The sequence below is a fragment of the Heterodontus francisci genome, chromosome 17 (genome assembly GCF_036365525.1).
Source record: "Heterodontus francisci isolate sHetFra1 chromosome 17, sHetFra1.hap1, whole genome shotgun sequence".
In the NCBI taxonomy this organism is placed as follows: Eukaryota; Metazoa; Chordata; class Chondrichthyes; order Heterodontiformes; family Heterodontidae; genus Heterodontus; species Heterodontus francisci.
In genome coordinates this window covers 63,136,854-63,158,689 of record NC_090387.1, presented here as the reverse complement: position 1 = coordinate 63,158,689, position 21,836 = coordinate 63,136,854, and the positions used below count along the sequence as shown (strand labels likewise).

General features: G+C 43.2%; 1 protein-coding gene and 1 long non-coding RNA gene across 5 annotated transcripts in view; one reads left to right on the top strand and one right to left on the bottom strand.

Annotated features, from left to right (window-relative positions):
* Nucleotides 1-21,836, top strand: part of LOC137378965 (uncharacterized) — a 63,048-nt gene that overhangs the window by 21,365 nt on the left and 19,847 nt on the right. Inside the window, exon 2 of the long non-coding RNA XR_010976713.1 lies at nucleotides 7,787-7,888. This is a non-coding gene — a long non-coding RNA (uncharacterized lncRNA). The remainder of the gene's footprint in view (nucleotides 1-7,786; nucleotides 7,889-21,836) is intronic.
* ripor1 (RHO family interacting cell polarization regulator 1) overlaps nucleotides 13,099-21,836 on the bottom strand; it is a 346,423-nt gene continuing 337,685 nt past the window's right edge. For all 4 annotated transcript variants that reach the window (XM_068049514.1, XM_068049515.1, XM_068049512.1 and 1 more), the window contains 5 exons: nucleotides 20,958-21,116; nucleotides 19,661-19,857; nucleotides 17,582-17,665; nucleotides 15,502-15,589; nucleotides 13,099-13,892 (listed from right to left, as the gene is read on the bottom strand). In XM_068049514.1, the coding sequence (XP_067905615.1) occupies nucleotides 13,795-13,892; nucleotides 15,502-15,589; nucleotides 17,582-17,665; nucleotides 19,661-19,857; nucleotides 20,958-21,116 (626 nt within the window). In that variant the 3' untranslated portion in view covers nucleotides 13,099-13,794. The remainder of the gene's footprint in view (nucleotides 13,893-15,501; nucleotides 15,590-17,581; nucleotides 17,666-19,660; nucleotides 19,858-20,957; nucleotides 21,117-21,836) is intronic.

The following is a 21,836-nucleotide window of genomic DNA, read 5'->3' as shown; positions in this document are numbered from 1 at the left end:
TAAACTCAAGAAAACCTGCCTGATTGTTTCTTGTTATGATCATAGCATGTAAGTAATCAAACACCTACTGAATGGGCCAGTACATCCACTTTAAAAAAGGAATTAAACCTGTTGGTCAAACAAGGAGGGAAAAGAGGGAAGCCCTTCGATCCCTCCACATCTGACTGTAACAGTTACAGAGAGATTTATCTGCTTAACAGCTTCATTAAAACAGTGGACAAAGGAGTTTCATGCAAACACACTAATGTCTGATTTTAACCCACAAGAATCCCATTTTATCATTTTAGCAACCACGGTGATGTGATCAGACTACCACAGTAACCCTTAATCACGTTAGGAGATTGCATTCCCACTCACCATCTTAGATTGCAATCCAAACTACTTTATATCCAATGATTCATAGTTCATCTGCTTACTCCCAAGGGTATACCAAAAGGCCAATGTAGACAATACAACAGTACAGAGAAATAAACATCACACTCAATGAATATAACTGCCCATCAGGCTGAATTTTCCTAAAAATTACCACTCATTTTATTGAAATTCCTCTTCCTCCCTGTGGACCTACCATTCACTGACTGGGCAGTCACTTACCTGCTGGTGTTTTGCAACTGATACTCCTGAGCCACCAGATAGAATACAAAAGCAGTGTGGGTGGATCTGGTTTCTGATTTCCTTTCCAAGTCTTTCTGCCTTCTGCCTCATTTCCTGTGGAAAGCACCTCGTCTCACCCCTCTGCCTCGCTCCATGGCCGGGCTGAGGTTAGAAACTCGTGGTGATGGTAATTGCAGGGATATTTTTTCCTGAACATTTACACACCTATGCACTTTAACTCTCTCTTCTCTATAATCCATGTTGATTGTTGTCATTATGTATTCAGACTCAGCGTCCACCATAGTGCATGTCTGAGTGTTTGAGTTGTTAAGGACTGCTGCCTGACTAGGCAGGGCCGTGGTATTGCACATTTGTGTGAAGGCAGGAGGACTGACCCCCAACTTTGATCGAAGACTTGATTTCAGCTGTGGCCAGGAGGTGCCAAGTGAGGGCCATTGAGGATCAATATTTTATTTTATTTTTTTTATTATTTGGGGATACAGCACTGAAACAGGCCCTTCGGCCCACCCAGACTGTGCTGACCAACAACAACCCATTTATACTAATCCTACATTAACCCTATATTCTCTACCACATCCTCACCATTCTGCTACCACCTACCTACACTAGGGGCAATTTACCACGGCCAATTTACCTATCAACCTGCAAGTCTTTGGCTGTGGGAAGAAACCGGAGCACCCGGTGGAAACCCACGCAGACACAGGGAGAACTTGCAAACCCCGCACAGGCAGTACCCAGAACTGACCCCGGGTCGCTGGAGCTGTGAGGCTGCAGTGCTAACCACTGCGCCACCTAGTCAACTTCAGATCCACCACTGCCACACTGTAGCATTCCAAATCCCATTTGATATAGTTTTATGCAGTCAATACAATCCTTTAGAGGATCTTAATCTGATTTCATTCTGAACAACCATAGAATGAAGCTATTTTAAAACCATTACCTGTAATGGCGGTACAGTGGCGCAGTGGTTAGCACCACAGCCTCACAGCTCCAGGGACCCGGGTTTAATTCTGGCTACTGCCTGTGCGGAGTTTGCAAGTTCTCCCTGTGACTGCCGGGGTTTTCGCCAGGTGCTCCGGTTTCCTCCCACAGCCAAAGACTTGCAGGTGATAAATTGGCCATTGTAAATTGCCCCTAGTGTAGGTAGGTGGTAGTGAATATGGGATTACTGCAGGGTTAGTATAAATGGGTGGTTGTTGGTTGGCACAGACTCAGTGGGCCAAAGGGCCTGTTTCAGTGCTGTATCTCTAAATAAATAAAAAATATTTCTGGCTTTTTAACTTTGCAAGTATGACGCCCTAGTACTGAACGCAATGTTTTGTCCAAACTAATATAAAACAGAAAGTGCTGGAAATACTCAGCAAGTCAGGCAGCATCTGTGGAGAGAAAAACAGAGTTAACATTTCAGGTCTGTGACCTTTTATCGGAACTCACTAGTTTTGTCCGAACTAGTGCTTTAAAGCAATAATTAAGTTTATTTATATATATTTTGACACAAGAAGTTTCATTTTTAATACAAATAATTGAGACTTGTGGAGTTGATGTTCAGATTTAGTGTATCTCTATTTATGTTATGGATAAATATAAATATTAGATTTTGTTTTTGGTGTGCTTCCAGCTTTGTTTTTTTGTCCCCCAAAGTATTTATTTGTTTCATTGATTCAAGGGATTGATTTTCATTTGTATTTCACATTAATTTGTGACCCTATTGGGCCAAGAATTGTCAACAGCTTGGCATTTGCAGTAATTTCATAAGAAGCTGCCCCTCCTCATCCACACCTTTTTAAATATATTTCCCTTCTACCTCTCTTTTCTTTTTGCCCTGACTGCCTCCACCCCACCCCCCACCACCTCCCTTTGAGGCATGGGTCAGGATGCATTTTAATTTTGGACGTCTGATTGTTCACCATGTGTTCAAAATCATGAGAGGTCTGGACAGAGTAGATAGAGAGAATCTGTTCCCATTGATGGAAGGATCGAGAACCAGAGGACACCGATTTAAGTTGTGTGACAAAAGAACCAACGGCGACATAAGGAAAAACATTTAAATGCAGCGGGTGGTTAGGATCTGGAATACACAGCCTGAGGGTGTGGTGGAAGCAGATGCAATCTGGCTTTCTAAAGGGAATTGGATAGTTATCTGAAGAGAAGAAAATTGCAGGGCTATGGGGAAAGGGCAGGGGATTGGGACTAGCTGAGTGCTCTTGCAGAGAGCTGGCATGGACACGATGGGCTAAATGGTCTCCTTCCGTGTTGTGACCATTTTATGATTCTAATGAAAGCCATTGTACCCCAGAATTCCAGCAGGGTGGCGAGGTTTTCAGATACAACTACAGACATGCTGATGCAGCAAGTTCAGAACAGAATGGAGGTCCTCATCTTAATGGATGGTCAGTGAGTGCTATAGTGAATTGGTGACCAGGGGGGAATTGTGAGAAGTGGCAAATCATACGAATGTGATCAATATTTTCCAGCACTTGGTTGGAGTGCAGAATAAATATAACAATCTCATTGGGTGTGTAAGTTTTCAATTGCTGAAGGGGGTCAGAGAGGAATTTTCCAGATTTTTATGCTAATCTTCCACAGGTTTTTCTCTTTCTATTTGCCTCTTCCAGGAGATTACATAGCTGCTGATGGGTAAGGGTGATGAATCACGATGCTTCATGCATCGCAACAGTGTGGGGCAGGGCTGGTAGACCAGATGGTCCTTTCCTGCCTGTCATTTTTGTACCTACAACTGGCAAAAAACAGTTTTAAAAAGACTGAGCAGGATGCCATGTACAGAGATTGTGAACCCATATAAAGAAAGATCGTGAATCCCTGTGCCTACATGCGTACAGGCACATTGTAAATTCCTGTGCCTGTATGTATACAGGAACATCGTAAACCACTATGCCTACATGTACACAGGGTCATCATAAACCCTCTGTCCCTGCATGTATACAGGGACCTCAAACATATGTGCCTGCATGTATACAGAGATTGTAAACCTGTCCCTGCACGTATTCAGGGCTACACAGGGATTGTAAACCGCCGTGCCTGCACCTATAGAGGGGACATCGTAACCCCTTGTCCCTGCATGTATACAGGGGACGTTGTAAACCCCTGTGCTTGTATGTATACAGGGGACAATGTAACCCCGTGCCTGCATGTATACGGGACGTTATAGACCCTTGTGCCTGCATGTATACAGGGGACATCATAAATCATTATGCCTGCATGTATACAGGGGACGTTGTAAACCCCTGTGCTTGTATGTATACAGGGGACAATGTAACCCCGTGCCTGCATGTATACAGGGGATGTCATAAACCTGTACCTGCATGTAAATAGGGAACGTCATAAACCATTAGACCTGCATGTATGCAGGAGACGTCATAAACCCATGTGCCTGCATGTATACTCAGGGATCGTAAACCCCTGTGCCTGCACGTTATCCATCAATGTGTGAGATTCATCTACTTCCTGCATGGCTACGAACACTAAAGTTTCATGGGCTAATATTTAATATTTCTCCTGTAATTTTGGAGGTTGTTAGATCATGGTCTTAAAGTGGGCTTCAAATCCGGCCCCCTCTTACAGTATAAAGCTCACCCTGTCAATGCTTGACTTTTTTGATACTGGAGACAGCGATTTGGAGGAGAAGGGTTCACTAGCATTTTGTGTCATATGTCTGCCAATGTGCTTCTTGCTGAGTCCACTTCATCCTGACTTATTCTAAAGAGGATCCTCCCTGGATGATTAAATATCTTGGAGAAGATTTTGCATCAATGTTAAGAATGTGAGACCAATACTTTCTAAAATTCAGGCAAAGAGTAATTAAGAAAATGCCAGGGGTCTCTGGTAGGGACTTTCTATTTAACACACTTAATTAAAATCTGTGGCATCAGGGGAGGCTGGGGGGAGGCAAGGGAGCATCAGAATATATTTATTCAAAATAAACCTCAGTCCAATAACACTCTGGAACATACTGGAACAAGACAGTTGATTTTTTTCTGCTTCCTGTAGCAGGAACAGCTTTCTATAAGGTCTTCTAGTTCTGGAACAGTTGCTCGGTTTCAGGTTTCTATTCCAGTTAACACATCTTTTCTTCTATTTACCTGTGTAGCATTCCCTGGAGGCCCCATTAGTTTCCCCATTTTTGCTAATTTTAATCTTTTTCAGTCTGTTCAGCTATCGTCTCCTAGAAGGTGTGCCAGAATGGCTGAGGTAATTCATGAAATCAGCCAATGATTGGATTCTCTGCAGTTTTGATGAAAAATAAAAAAGGGACAAAGGCCCAATGACAGCTTCGCCACAGCTCAGTTTCCATATTCCAAACCCGTTCCCTCCCCCTCTCCCTGCCAGTCTGCTGTTTTCATACCAGGCATGTGCCATATGTTCTCAAAACTAGCATCACCCAGAACTCTTCATACCCATGTGCCACTGAATTGCACCAAGAATTCAACAGAGCAAATAAAGCAGCATCAGCTCAGAATTACACCCAACGTGGAGTCCAGTACACCACAACTTGGCCTAAAAAAGCATCTACTGCGGGGACAAACCTGATGAAACTCAACATCCAAAGTTTGCATTCCATTAAATGTTCCCAATTCATTTCTAAAGGTTAAGGGTCAGATCCAATCATTCTGGGACATGCTGAACAATGATGAGCGTAAGCTCACCCGACAACTGGTTGTGTGTATAAAACAGTCATGAGGTGGTGTATCACACGTCTGTCAATGTGCTTCTTGCTGAGTCCACTTGCTCACATGTTGGCAAGCATTGGACTAGTTAGGTGTGGAGGTAGCAAAAGCATAGATGAGGGTTTCAGCAGCAGATAAGCTAAGGCAGGGGAGGAGATGAACAATGTTACAGAGATGAATATGCGATGGAGAGGATCTGGGGTCAAATAACTCACTGAGTTGGAAACAGTCTGGTTCAGTCTGAGCCAGTGACTGGGCTGGGGAGATGGAATTGATGGTGAGGAAATGGAGTTTGTGGCAGAGGCTGAAGAAAGTCAGTTTGGCCTTTCCAATGTTTAATTGGATAAAATTGCACTTAACCAGGACTGGATAGTGGACAAGCAGGCTGAAAGCACAGACAGTGGGAGAGTTGAGAGGCAGTAATGAGGTAAAACTGGGGGTTGTCAGGGTACATGTGGAACTTGATGTCACCTCTTAGAATGTGGCTGAGGGGAACATGCAGATGAGAAATAGGAGGGGACCATGGATAGATTCTTGGGAAACTCCAGAGGTAACAGTGTGGTAGTGGGGGAACAAAAGCCATTGCAGGCAATTCTCTGGCTATGACTGGATAGATAAATGTGGAACCATGCAAGGGCAGTTCCACTCAGCTGGACAATGGAGGAGAGGTGTTGGAGAAGGATGATGTAGTGAACCCTGTCAAAGGCTACAGGAAGTTCAAGAAAGATGAGGGATAACTTACCATGGTCAGTCACATAGGATGTCTTTTGTGACTGATTAGGGTCATTTCAGTGCTATGGCAGGGGCAGAAATCTATTTGAAGAGGTTCAAACATGGAGTTTCAGGAAAGATGGATTTGGGAGGCCACAACATGTTCAAGAAATTTAAAGAGGAAACAGAGGTTGGACTTGGGGCAGTAGTTAGCAAGGACAAAGGGTATAAATTCAAATTTAAACATTTCAATTTATAAAATTCTAGATCTATCTTTTATGCATCAATCTGAAATATTAACTATATACAGCATTCCTTGCATTACATGGCAAGCTTATTTTGTCACTAGTTAATGCTGCAGGGAAAGCTTCTCTCCGGGTTTATTGTACCGATGGTACCTAATGACTTTGCCTGTGTCAGCAGTGGCCTGGAGTTTCTACTATGTTATGCTGATTTTTCCCAAGAATAATTCGTCCAAAATCAAAATCGGCCAAACCAGTGTGAAAGATCAAGGAATTTCAAGTGCAAATTACGTCCTAAGGAAATAGAGTTTCCACATTTTTTTACGCTGGAAGCCAGTTCTGCCCACAATACTGGCCATACCCCCATATTGAATTAATCTCCATTGCGAGTTTCCACTCATTGCATCCATTTGTGTGCCTTTGAGGAATCTCTTAAAATTATGCCTTTTTTGGAGCAAGGATAGTAATTGGTACATTTTAAAGAATTTTAAATATTAAACAATATTTTATTTACTAAGAAACTGACCATCCTCATGCTGACTGTGCATTTGAATGATTGCTGTGCTGTTAATTAGTTGCACGCATCAGTAGCGGGCCCAAAATTGTAACAACACCACTTAAAGCTAGTCCACACTGCAACAAGTTAGCCTGCACCTCATAAAGGGGAGATTCATTACGGCTCAAGCAAGTGATGGGAGTCATGCAGGAAGTGAATCTGACCTGGAAACAGTAAAGAATGGCACAACATGGGAGAAGGCTTTCCAAAGATGCAAAGCAGGCCTTGGTGAAGGAGGTGGAGAGGAAGAGAGACTTCCTGCATTCACATGGCTAAAAGGCAGGGGCAGCAGATGGCTGGGGAGGTCGATACCAGGAGTCTGGCCCAACTGACCTGATGCAGTGCCGCAAGAAGTTTAACGACCTCACAAGTAGTCAAGGGCAGTAAATGCACCTTCAAATGCCATATGCTACCAAATGCACCACTAGCTTCACAGATTGCTCAATACACCACAACTGCATCACTCACCTACCAACAATTTCTATCAATCATGACTCATACCTGACATTCATAGGTCATACTTCACTCTCTCACACTTGGTGCTGCTGCAAGCCTCACACCCACATTTCATAGCTTGCACACACTGCCAGCTATTCAACTATGACAGCCAAATCATCCAATCAGATTGCACAACACTCACTTCTACACTTCCCTCTCTCTTGCAGGACAAGGTGGCGCACAACCGGAGGCAATACCACCTAGCTGGAGGGGGGCAGACATGCTTGCATGCTATAACCCCAATGGAGAAGACAGTATTGACAATTATTGGAATGGCCCTTGCTGAGACTAGCCAGTAACAGGGCTGAAACCATTGAACAGAATGTTATTTTCGTATCTAATCCTCTTTCTCACATCCTATCGCCCCTTCATCCCACAATCTTTTCTGACTTACAAGCTGCAGGTGTTGTAAGCATACACCTTTTACTTTCATCCCCACTCTTCAATATAACCTTATCCTTGTGCCTTTTACCTTTCAGATGCCCAAGAATTGTAACCTGGCCAGACAGTGGATTAAAACCAAGAATAGAATGAAGACGACTTGCCATCACTTGATTTCTCACACACAGCCACCAGCACAGGTACTGAGACTGTATGTATCTTAAAGGCTGGATTAAAGGCAGGATCAGCATGTGGTGAGACACCAAGTATGTTGAGTGTGCTGCAGCCAGGACAGGGGGCAAAAATAGCACAAGTTCCAGCTCACCAGACTGCAAGATTGCATATGACTTCTGCAGCAGAAGATCAATGGGGTAGGCTATATAGATTGTGGCTGATGGGCATACACAACAAAGTGCTTGGTGCACTGGGAAGTCTGCAGTCAAGTCAAGGAACATGCAGGAGTCTAGCACCAACTTGGCACAAAACTTGCACAAAGCTTGGAGCCAGTCCTTTCTAGCATGAAAGTGGTGACTAACTTCATAAGCACACTTGTGGACCCAACCATGATGCAAAGTCTGATGGCCGATGTCTCAGCTTTCACCAAAAGTCTGAGGCCTGCAGAGAAAGCTCATGAAGCTCATGCAAGGTCAGACTGCTGCCATCATGGCTGTGTTCAAAGGGGCTTGCAGCGTGTCATAGCAGTTCAGCAATCTGTCCTAAAACAGATTACTGGGAATGCTGAAGCACCACCCTGGGGAAGTGGCAGTAGCTCCTTGGAGCACAAACCTGCAGTCTAGCTTGAGCTGTGCCAGCTTGAGAGGGCACTGCTGGAGCATGAAGATCCAAAATGGCTAAGCTCCAAATGGACTGCTGGCAGCAAATCAGCATTGAATTCGGATCGGTCTACTTTCACTAGTAGTTGCATGCACTAATGCCTTCACCGGTGCAATTCACGACAGAAATGTGCACACGTGCAGCCATTTTGGTTCCCGAACCTCAACTGCAGCGCCCAAACAGGCGCTGCCGAGCCCCATTTTGCATCCCTGATGTTTTCTCTGCTCTGTGGATTTGTGATCTCAAAGACTGGCTAGAGCTACTCCCAAGAAATCGAAGAGGGTAACTTACTTTAATTAACTTTACCGTCCCTTGTATGTTGCTTTTTCTCTATTGCTTTTAAGAGCAATATTTGCTCAAATAGTTACTGCTGACAATATAAACAGGGTCTTAGAGGAGGTGTTGGCTTTGCAGGAACTGAATTAACAAACACAGTTGAAATGATTTTTAAAAAATACATTCTAGCATCCTTAATAAATGACTAAAGTTCCTTCATGTTATGCGAGGCACTTCACTTACCTCCGCATTAGCTCTTGAACAAAAAAAAGAATTTCATATAAAAAAAACTAGTAACTAACCTGGGAAGTGGAGGTGGGAAATGAATGAAAGCAGGTCCCATTTTTTGTATACATTCTTGGGTTTATGGACATTTGGCAAACCTGGCATTTGTTGCCCATCCCTAGTTACCCTGATACAGCTGAATGGCTTACTAGTTCACTTCAGAGGACAGTTAAGAGCCAACCATTTTGGCTGGGACTGGAGTTACCTATAGGCAGACCAGGCAAGGATGGCAACAGAATTTGTATCCTAAAAGGATAATAGACAACTAGTTGGGTTTTAAAAACAATCCAATGACTTCATGGTCATTATTATTACCAGTGCAGCATCTCCATGGAGACCTACAGCACTACCTTGTGGTCAGGTCATGGGCAAGTGCTGGTTGCTCTAGCAGAACACCGGGGGCTGACAAGGTCCCATTAACTGTACTCCTAAGAATTGCTTTCCTGATAAAACATCACAACAGTATCACCCAGATTCCCAGTAGAAAACACCAAATTGTTTCGTGGATTGTAATGTTGTGCATAAAAACTTTCATATTTCTTTTACTTCAATTGATGCTTCTGTTTGTAAGTACCACTAGCACAGTACCTTTACTGTCTGGGATTTTCATAGGTTGCATTTGACATGCACAGTCAGTATACAGTGACATGACTGTTATCAATTTTTGACTAACTTGATATTAACTGCATCCAAGGAGTATGCCTTTGAAATCCATTAATTTCCACGCCTTCCAGCCCAATTGCTTTCTGTTCATAAATAAGCCTGGGACTAATCCAGCCATATACACAAATAAGTTTTCATTACTTGATCTCCAAGCTAGAATGAAATATCGGCCTTAATCAGCAGTGGATTTAATTGCAGTTTGTGCTGCAAAAGTGAATTGCCAGTATTCAGACAACTCACATTCCTTCCTTCATAAATTTGAGCTCATCCAAAACTCTGCTGCCCGTATTCTAACTGAGACTAAGTCCAAATTACCCATCATTCCTGTGCTCGATGTTGGCTCCCAGTTAAGGGAAGTCTTGCTTGTAAAACTTTTGTCCCCATCTTCAAACCCCTTGATGGCCTTATCCCCTCACTATTCTCTATAACCTTCACCAGCCCTACAACCCTCCACAAACGCCAAATTCCGCCAACTCTGGCCTCTTCTGCACCCTCCACTTTATTCGCCCCACCATTGGCAGCTGTACCTTCAGCCATCTAGGCCCGACGCTCTGGAATTCCCTACCTAAGCTCTCTGCCTCTTTGTCTTCCTTTGAAACATTCCTCAAAACCTACCTCTTTGAACAAATGTTTGCTCACCTGTCTCTGGCTCAGTGTCAAGGTTTGTCTGATTATGCTCCTGTGAAGCACCTTGCAAGGATTTACTACGTTAAAGGCACTATACAAATGCAGTTGTTGCTGTTGTTTGACAGGTACAAGTTTCATTAACCTAACTTTGCTGAATGTAAACTCAAATCTCAGATGTGACAACAGTGATAATGTAAACCTGAATGATATTTCTCTCTCGCAGTTCAACATGTTTTACAAATTTCTTAATTTTTTTTTAAATGAAGTGGATTTTCTTTTTTGCTGTACCTGGAAAGCATAGATTTGCCGAGTTCCAGCGAGGAAAAAGGCACAGAGACCCGTTACATCAGGTGTCTGTCCTTACTATGCTGCCCCAGGTTGCCCTCGGCTCTCCCATTATAGCTTGGAGTAGCTGCAAGCGCAGGAATGGGAGTGCTAATCAGGCTGGAAGGGGTGTGCCCGACCTTCCCCTTCACTTTCCTGGTCAGATGACTATTCAACGTCCCAGTGGAGGCGCATCTGAAGAAACCTGGTGGTGGGAGTTGGCAGGATCAAATTCTGCAGGTACATTCCTCCCATCCAGCAACAGCCCCAGTACAGCATCCAGAAGCACAGTTACAAGCATCTCTGGTGTGCAGCTGCACTCGTTTCCCGGCCTAGGCAGGGGATGGACAGGACTGTTCTGTGAATGCACCCGGAGCAGGCAAATAGACCGATAGGGAAAAAAAATCGCAGGCACGCACACCCCACGTATGCCACAACTGTCAGACACTCGTAGAGGAAAATATTTTTATACATGTTGTAAAAGCAGTAAACAATTTCTGCCAGCCATCAACTGCTTAACAGTTCTTTTAACATAATGACCAGCAAAATAAAAACTATACATGGCTGTTTTGGGAGGGCCATGAATTTAAATGCTGGGTGATTTGGCATTCTCAGTACTTCAGTGTATATTTTGTCACCAGTTAAATGTTGCAGGGGACGTTCATGCTTGTTGATTATTGTACTTGTGCACCAGAACACCTTGTAATAACAGGCACCTTGCCTACGTAAATTATTTCCTTTCCCATTTTCTTCTTGGCCCCTGCCCCTCCTTGCTAGAATCTGGCTCTGTGGGTGTTGGGAACCTTCTGGTACCTTGCTTAAATGTCTGTTATTCATTGATGATCCTGGTCAGCAATGGCAGGTTATTATTGGACTACAGGAGATACCACAGCTGAGCCCGATACTGCCTTTGCCAATATCCATCTAGGCACATATCCCAGCTGGAGTCGCTGGATAAGGGTCAGGAGTAGGAACCCTTTCCTCTCTGAGATACTGAGACCAACTATCACACCACTGCTGGCAGCCTGGCAGAAACCAAGCTAACTAATCATGTCAAACCAGAGACCTTGCTGGTCTGTATGGCTCAGCTACTCTCCAAGTAAACTCACTGAGGCCTCAGGGGAGCTGCTCAGCAGTTAAACAAGATTCCAACACATTTACAGTGATGCAAGATTACATTCCTGTAATTCCTTGGGATGTTTTACTATGTTAAGGGTACTATATGAATGCATCGCTACTGCAAACTGTACGTTAACATTGATAAATATTAACCAGAGTCAAGGTTGTTTATTTGTTCAACAACCCTCTCAACTCTACCTGTGATGCTCTTGCAATCCCATTCCTTCCTGCCTAGGCCTAACTTTCCGCAATACCAATCCTAACCCCTCCACATGCACATTTAAGGCCCTTCCTCAAAACTCACCTCTTTGACAAAGATTTTCATCATCTCTCCAAATACTGGCCCAGCCTCCATGTTTTATTCAAGCCTCTGCAAAATGGCTTGGAATATGTTTCTCCATTATACTATATAAATGCAAATAGTTTTTGATGACAATATTGATGTACTACCCTACAGTGCTGGATTAAATCCTGTTCAATACACCAGAAGCCAACACATGCTTTGAAACAGGTTCCAAATGTAAAGATGAGCTATGAGGAAACTAAAGTTAAGCTTTACAGCATACAAAGAAAGCAGTTAACAGAACAGAGGGAGGGAGAGAGAAAGAGAGAAATATCATTCAGGTTTACATTTTTAAAATGTCATGGACAAAGTAAACCTCGAATATTAAAGTCAAGACAAGGGATGGGCCAAAATATATAAACTTAAATGAGTCAAAATAATATTTACAACTGATATTGGGAAGAACTTTGTTAAACTCAAATACAAGTAGTTTGGCAACCCACAACCACTTCACTTATCAACCTATGCCACGTATAATCCATTGGCACTGTAATGTGTTGTATAATGTGGCATGTCAAGATGCACTGTATACTAATCAGCCTCATTTGCTCAAGTCCATACCTAGGATTCAAGTACAATCTAGGCTAACACTCCAGTGCACTGCTGAAGGAGCTCTGCATTGTCAGAAGTGCCGTCCTTTGGATGACACACTAAATGTTCGGGAGTACGTTAAGATTTCATGGCACTATTTGAACATCAGGGGTTTCTCCCAGTGTCCTGGTTAATATGCTTCCCTCACCCAATACTACCAAAAGCATATGAACTCACCATTCATTTCATTGTTGATTCAGCATAAGCATTGCACTTCAAAATAATTGCATGTAAAGCACTCTAAAAATGCTCAAAAGATTTCATGTTGCATGATATAAACATAGGGCTGTATTTTTCTCTTTGCAAAACCAAAAATCACAAACTAAGTGAATTGTATTTTTGGTATAATACAGCATTGCATTTAATGAAATTTTTATTTATGATCACAATTCACTTTTACTTACATAATACATTTATATAGAAAATCAATGTATATTTTTTGAAACTTTACTGCACCATCTGGAAAATAGTCAAACAGGTTTACAAACTCAAAGCTGCTGCAGTTTTTTTCCTTCCTGCAACTTAATTCAACATTAAATAAAAAAGACTGGAACTTTTTATTGTACATGTAATACTTGTATGCTCTCCACCATAACACTAGGCACTTGGACGTGAAGCAGCACTTTCGTTTACTGCCTCAAAGCAGCAAAACATGCAGAATTGCAGGTAAATATTTCAGCTGTGGCTTTTGGAGACATCTTTCTGCCAGGATCATCTCTCCAACAAGGTTAACCTCTCCTATGTGGATCATTTACACATTCAATTGTTCAAAGTGCATTTCCACTGACATTCCCAATTTGGAAACACTGGGCAACCACTGAAAATTACTCTCATATGGCAGCATTCTCTTCTCTCCCCAAGCCCCACTTCCAAACCTAGGGAAAGTTATGTATGTTGCTACATCTGAAACGTTGAAAGTTAAACTCAGAAGCAGTTCGGCTTTTAGATTACTTGATGTTTTGACAACAAAAGCCATGTTGCTTCAGAAACTCTCTTCAGGAAGAAGCTGGCCATTTTTCTGCTAAAAAATGAAGCACCCCCTGGTTAGAAAGCTGTACTGGCCATACTGACTGATCCCAGGAGCCTCTGCATACCGTCCAATGATTCTTCCATCTGTTTGTATGCAATTTTACCTTCTTCACCTGTCAGAGCATTGGAAATGATCACAGTAAGTGTTTGTATTGATGACAAGAAGAGTGATACACAAGGGTAGAGGAGACAAGACAACTAGTTTTTCCAAACATCAACATTACCATTTCTGAAGAGTTTACCCCCAAAGTATGATAATTTTTCTGTCATTATCCCCCACTGGGAGCAAGGAAGGAGCGATAAAAGAAATCACCTTGGATTCTGTCCCTTTAAGATATATAAAGGCATCATCAATTCAGTCAGATAATCCTCCCCTCTTCACCATTGTTGCACAGGGATATGTGGCAGCCAATTTGCACACAGCAAGGTCCACAAACAATGAGGTACATTACCAAATAGTCTGCTTGTGTTGTGAAATAAATATTGGCTAGGACACTGGGACAACTCCCATGCTCTTCGAATGTGTCCATCTGAGGGGCAGACAGGGCATCGGTTCAATGTTTCATCTGAAAGATGGCACCTCAAACAATGCAGCACTCCCTCAGTATTGCCCTGGAATGTTAAGCATACAGTCTATGGTCAAGTTCCTAGGTTGGGGCTTAAATACACAACTTTCTGATTCAGAGGTGTTAAGTGCCACTCAGCCAAGGCTGACACTTGGGTCGATGCTCTGGAATTCCCTCCCAAATACCCCTTTGCCTCTCCTTCTTGGTAGCATTGTCAGGACAGCTACCTCATGGGACTGATCAAAACAAAAATCCTGCTTGAATTATCTTGGCTCCAAGTATAAAACGGACACTGAGTAAACTGATACAGTGCAAGAGACAGGATAAAACATGGACACTGGATTTATTAGGGCAGGCTAAACTCTAGTTTTGGCAAAGCCAATGTGTTCTATAACCAAAAGGTACAGTCCAACAGCAAGAGCATGGATACATTTTAGATCAGATAAACTCTAGTGATCCCTGCATCAGTGAGTCCATCTCTTCCACTTGTCTAAAGGTTGAGGGTCTTCAAGGAGTTGGGAGTGTTTCAAATGTTGAGGGAATGAAACCCGATTTACTTAAACAAATCCTCTTAAAAGCATCAATGGCGTGGTCCACTGTGGGTACATTTGGATCCAGGTTTGTATTAATAGAACCTGCCCGAGAGATCCACTAAGTTTAATGGATGCTTAGAGTTTGGTCTCAGAACCAGGGCCGGTTTAGGCACTATGAGAACCAGGGCCGGTTCAGGCACTGTGAGGTCACCAAAACCACTACCGTTTCCTCTGATTCTTGGAAAGGATCCCAACGATAAGAAGGATTGGAGGGAAGAACAAGAATGGAATCGAGAAATTTCCCTGCAGGATGCAAATCTCACAAAAGGGACAATCTCTCAAGAACACTTCTCTTCACATTTGACAAAGGTTGTACAAAGTTACAATAAAACCTATATAAACAATGTAAATTCTTCTGTTATGTTTGCATTTTTAAATCAGCTTAATGCAATATTAAAACAAAAGCAGACAAGACATAAGCAGTTCACAGCTTTCCTCCAGTCACTCAAGAGACACACACAAAGGCAAAGTACCCACTAAACTCTCACATCTGGCATGAAGAGAATCAAATTCAACATCTGCAAATAACTTGAATTTTGCAATGCAACAACTAAAGGACTTACCAAAGGACAGGAGGGTCTGTTTAGCAACATCACGGACTTCCTTATCAGTCTGGCAAAGGTAGACTAGTTGATCGATACTCTCTCTGGCCTGAAGAAAACAAAAGAAGTTAAAATAAAAATAGTTGCAGAATTCCTGATTTTTGCTGTTCCTGGAATTAAACGGATGACCAATTTTTTGCTGAGATAATTCTCTACTCTTAAATACTTTTGTATAACACATTTCCTGGCCCAGTGTGGGTGGTAGGGAAGGGGAGAGAAAGTGAAGCTGCTCTCAGGTCTCGATGTCACTCCACCAGCCACTAGAAGGGTATATGGAACAGCCAGTGGGGGCCTACTTTGCCCTCAGTGCAGGATTGTGGGAGTAAACTGGTATCCAGCTGCATAATGTAATATGACAGCCCAGCAACTCGCTCTCCCAACATCATGAACTGCAAGAGGGACAAACTGCAAATATTGGAAATACACAGTAGCTCAGCCATCTGTAGAGTGAGAAGAAAAGACAGGTTAGAAAGCTTTGGGTGTGTCTTTGGCATCAGAACTGAAGGGAAAAATAGACAAGTATTTTAGGAAAGTTGGAAAATTGAAGAGACTGAAGAGAAGCAATGACCTGCAAAGTGCAGAAAGTAATGAATTCAGATATAAAAATAGTGATAATTTTGCCCTTCACTACTATACTCTTTAAAATCTCTGCATTAGTTCTGATAATCTGGTCACTCCAACAGCTCGCCCCTATTCTGCAGCCTTGTGGGGGCCCAGGTGACCTGGGAGAGGGATCACAGGGTATCTGCCGATATGCTTGCAGCCAGTGGGCGCTGCTGGATATGAGCTGCCTCATACATTGCAAAAGGGATGCCCTCCTCTGCAGGCAGGTATTTGCAGAAGGCACTGGGATAACCCTGCTGATATCTAATTGGCCTATCAAGAGTCTCACTGATAATCTTTTTCTCACCTGGCTCGATTGAGCGGTTTGCAGGTATTTACCCCAGCCCCTCTTTGATTGGTGCACCCGTTGATTCTTTCCTCATTCCAGCCCCCCTTTAGTCCTCTTCAATTTCTCAAATTTTCTGAACTGCCCGTTTACCTCTGCTTTCAGTTCTGATAAAAGGTACTCACCCAAAACACATAACCTGTCTTCTTGTACAGATGCTGACCAGCCAGCTGTGTATTTCATTCATTGCTATTAGAATACAAAAATATGACTGGACCCCTTCCCCAAAAAAGGAAACTGAAAGAGAGACTGAAAATAACCAGAACGTTCCACAGACAAAAGCTAAGGTCCATCTAGTTTGCCTTCTACCATCCTGGTAGTTGCATGATACAATGATAATGGGAGTTGTTGACTAAATCAAAGAAACTAAGCAATATCAATTAGTCTACAACATACTCAGACATGACATACAGAAAACCCCAGTGCCGAAGAGCTTCTGGAGCCTTACGTTCATAGTCACTTGTTCTTCTCAAGCATTACAGAAGGTGGAATTAGGCTGGGTGGCTCGTTTTTCGGCCAGCGCAGACTTGAAGGGCCAAGTGGCCTCTTTCTATGCCGTAAACTTTCTATAATTCTACGATTTAACATATGTCACGTCTCAAATTATTCATATACTGTATCCCAAAATGTTACATCCTGCTCAGTTTAATTCAGGTATTTAAAGAAAAATTGTTTTATAGATTATGTAGTATTCAATAGGTACAAAGGGTGGTTATGTACATGCATATATTTGAAAAAGTCGACTCTGTATATTTGTAGTCTGCAGAAGCAAGTGGGCTACATGTAGAAATGAAGCCAAGTAGAACCATCCCAAAAGTATTTTAAAAAAAATTAAACTCTTGTTTTAAGAAGTCATAAGCATGCACAACATTGAGAACTGGGTCAAGTATGTAGAAAGTTGTTACTGTTGTATTTAAAGCTGCCCATTAAACCATCTGACATAGCCACACAACGATTCATGATTTAGTGACGGCAACAAAATGTCTTTTAAAGGACCTTTATTTCTAGTCATTTCAGAGCAAGCTGAGACAATGTTACCATGGCTTCAAGTGTCATGAGTGTTTTTTTTCATCATTGAACTGAAGGGCTTACCTTTAGATGTGCCAGTGCTGTACAGCCTACTTTTCTCAGCTGTCCATCCTCATCCTCAAGCAGCTCCAAGTAACAAACCAGCGCCTGAAAACAAATGCACACTGTTAGTCTGTCACAAACAAATTGTCTTGCAGTCTTCAGATACTAGCGCTGCTTCCAGATTAATGCTGATACAATGTAAACAATGATCTTTGTGACACAATGGGGCAGTGTTAAAGTCAATGGTTAAGTGAAGGTCCTCTTCCAACCAGCTCCCACAGCACAATACCTTCCCCAGTCAAGATCAGTGACGAGATCCTGACAAGCGTGGACCGTTTTCCATACTTTGGGAGCCACCTTTCAGTGAAGGCAGACATAGATGATGAGGTTCATTATTGTCTCCAATGTGCCAGCTCAGCCTTCGGTTAACTGAAGGAGAAAGTATTTGAGGATCAGGATCTCAGACCTGAGACTAAGATCATGGTTTATCGGGCAGCAGTGATCCCTGCACTTCTACATGCTGTGGAGACTTGGCCAACCTACAGCAGGCACCTCAAAGCACTGGAGAAGTACTACCAGAGGTGCCTCCGCAAGATCCTCCAGATCCAGTAACAAGTAAGGCAGTCCAACAATAGTGTCCTCCCCCAGCATCGGGGCGCTAATCAGCCAAAACCAGCTCCACTGGGTGGGACAGATCATTCGTTGGCTGACTAGACTGCCGAAGCAGCTGTTCTGCTCAGAACTTGGTCGCAGCAGGACACTCCCAGGAGGACAGCAGAAATGAGATGCCCCCAAAGCATCCTTAAGAAATCAAATGTCCCCATTGACTAATGGGAGTCCTTGGCTCGAGATCGTCCTAAATGGAGAAAGCTCATTCGGGAAGGCATTGTACACCTCGAGGGACTTTGTCGGGAACACATGGAGGCGAAGGCGAGGCGGCGGAGCAAGCGCACAAACCTCCAAACTACTCATCTACCTGACCCTCATGTAGCAGAGTCTGCAGATCATGCATTGGACTTATCAGCTATCTCAGAACCCAATGAACTCGAGTGGAAACCAGTCATCCTCGGTTCTGAGGGACTGCCTAAGATGAAGGAAGGTTAAGTGCCAACAAGGACCCAGCACTGTAAACCCTTGTGTCACTGCACCTTGGTGGAGGATCTACAATATTTACATGTAAACTTTTGAGAAAATGGTATCAAGCCAGAGTCTCTGCATCATTCTGATGTCTGGTTGGACTCTAAAACTGGATTCAGGCTGCATGAACATTATAACTGCAGCAGTACATTAGGAACAGGAATATGCCATTCAGTTCCTCAATCCTGTTGCAACATCCCGTTATACTATGGCTAATCTGTACCACAACTCCATTCGCTCACTTCTGCTCCATATCCTTTGATACCCTTATCTAACAATTATCAATCGATTTCAAGTCTTGAAAGATCCAACTGACTCGGCATCCACAGCCTTTTGGGGAGAGAGTTCCCGATTTCTACTATTCTTTGTGAGAAAAAGTGCTTCCTGATTCCGATTCTGAATAGTTCAGCTCTAACTTGAAGATTATGTCCCATTGTTCTTGATTCTCCCACCAGAGAAAATAATTTCTCTTTATCTACTCAATCAAATCCTTTTAGCATTTTAAATACCTCAATCAGATCAGCCCTCATTTTTTATACTCAAAGTAATACCGTGTTAGTGCTAAATGAAACCATCCTGCACCAGTGCAATTATTTGGATGTGGCACTGTAGGCAGCCTCACCTGCTCAGGTACAATAGACTGGAACTGTCAATAGCCTCACCTGCTCAGGTATAACACCAGCACTGCCAACAGGCTCACCTGCTCAGGTACAATACACTAGCCCTGTCGGCAGCTGCAGCTATCCAGAGGTACATGTCCTCATGATCTTCTCAAACACTGCTCCATTCAGCGTACAAGAAAAGATTACACGTTAAGTTAACGGGTTCCTAATTTACAAGGAGTGTCTAAGCTCCAGGCCTTGATCTCTCTCTACCCCTGTACAGATACTAGGAGTTGCTGGCTGGGTCAGCCAAGTTAGCTGCAAGGGAAGCAAATGTATTTACAGACCCTTTGCTACCAACCTTTTCTCGGAATTTGGAGTCTTCTGCCAGGTTTTTCAGCACAGAGGCAGCAGTGTTACAGATTTTAGTGTTCTCCTCCAACAGAAGCAGGCCCACGGCTTTCAGTCCGTCCTTCTGGAGCTGGGCCCCCGAGAGATGTTTCAGAGTCTTCAGTACCACGTCCCTATCAGAGGACTGCAGATTCTGAACTAGGAATACTGAAGGCATGGAAAGTGCGGGGGTGGGGTGGGGTGGAAAACAAATCACAAAATATTCATGAACATTTCTACTCTCTCCATAGTAAACAGACAACATGGCACTGTGTCAGGGCCTAACGGTTTTAGATATGTGAAGATAAAATAATTTTGTCACTCCAATGTTATGCTCTCCCCTCCTGAAGGCATGCCCCCTCCATTTTGCTTGGTTACAGTTCCACAGACCTCAGTCAGCCTTAGTTATTTGACTTGAGTGGCTATTTATCATGTTTGCAACAGGACAGGAGATGTCAAGTGGTTATCTGACAGCTGAACCTAAACTTGTCCTCCCCCCACATCATTACATGCACTCCAAATAGGAGAGGTAGTTTCCAAGTAGGGCTGGGGGCAGGGAAAGAAAATCCCTCGCCTAATCCAGAGGTGCTAAAGCCAAATGCCATACACGTATCCACAAATAAGTGGATCACAAACTCATGAGTGCGCGCACGTGTGTGAATCACACACACACACACACACACACACACACACACACACGGAAAGGCAAGCACGCAGACCACATACAAACAGAGATTCATCCAAAGATTTGATAAAACCAGGGCTAAACAACCATTTTTAAAAAAGCAACCCATACTGGAACATTCACCAATTTGCATAAAACATGGAAATTATTCCAGTATTGAGACATTTTTCTGAGCTGATGGCTTCCTGCAGGACAACAGCGTGCTTGCCTTGGCTAACAGGATCCTGTGTGAAACAGCCTAAATGGCTGGTTTGATTGGATGGTTGATAGTCACACGCCAACACCAGTCTGCTGTAATGGAAGGAATCAGACCAGGCAGTACAGAGTGCTGCTACAGGAAGGCTTCCCGTGGGCATGATGCCAATTCACAGCACCCATTATCCCTCCACTGACCTCAAGGCTGCCACCTAGTGAGTGATGCTGGCAGAATCTTACTCAATGGTGCTTGATAGAGAGAAATAAAACCAGAACATAGTTCAAATAGACAGGGAGAAGCAAGGAAAGGGAGGGGATTGTAAACCGGAGGTTGGAGTTAGGTGTGAGGCTGCTGTTTAAGAAATGTTAAAGAACAGTAGAAAGGTACCTTCATCTGCCAGCTCCATGATATAAGAAGGTAAGGAGGGCACGCTCTTCTCCTCAATGTGACTCAAGTATTGGAAGATCGTCAGCAGTTCCACATTTCCACTTCGGGCACGTTTTGGCAATGTTCTGTCCAAAAACCTTTCCACTAGTTTAATAAAAACTGAAAGAAAAAGCAGATTAAATATCTGACTGTTTTACTAAATGAATGATTATAGTCTGCACGCAGTATAAATGCCACTATCTGGAGCATCACCGACATTTGCCAGAGTCTAAACTAAAATGTTAAATACATTTATTTCCACATGCTTTTAAAAATCACTTTACATTTAAATTCATCATAGGGGACTTAGTTCAATTTTCAGAGTGTAATAAATTGTCCAAATGGCAAGCCCTATTTAGTTTGAGTTCAGCGGTACTGCACAATCGAACATTCAGGACATAAAACATCTGAGTCTGAGATGTATCAGACAGCATATAAAGCAGATTATCCTCACTTGTATCTGCAGGATTGTGCCACTGTCCACTTGTTTTTTTAAAAATACGTTTCATAGGATGTGGGTGTCACCGGCAAAGCCAGCATTTGTTGCCCATCCCTAACTGCCCTGAGAAGGTAGTGGTGAGCTGCCTTCTTGAACTGCTGCAGTCCTTGGGGCGCGGATACACCCACAGTGCTGTTAGGAAGGGAGTTCCAGGATTTTGACCCAGCGACAGTGAAGGAACAGTGATATATTTCCAAGTTAGGATGGTGTGTGGCTTGGAGAGGAACTTGCAAATGGTGGTGTTCCCATGCATCTGCTGCCTCTGTCCTTCTAGGTAGTAAAGGTCGCGGGTTTGGAAGGTGTTGTTGAAGGAGGCGTGGTGAGTTGCTGCAGTGCATCTT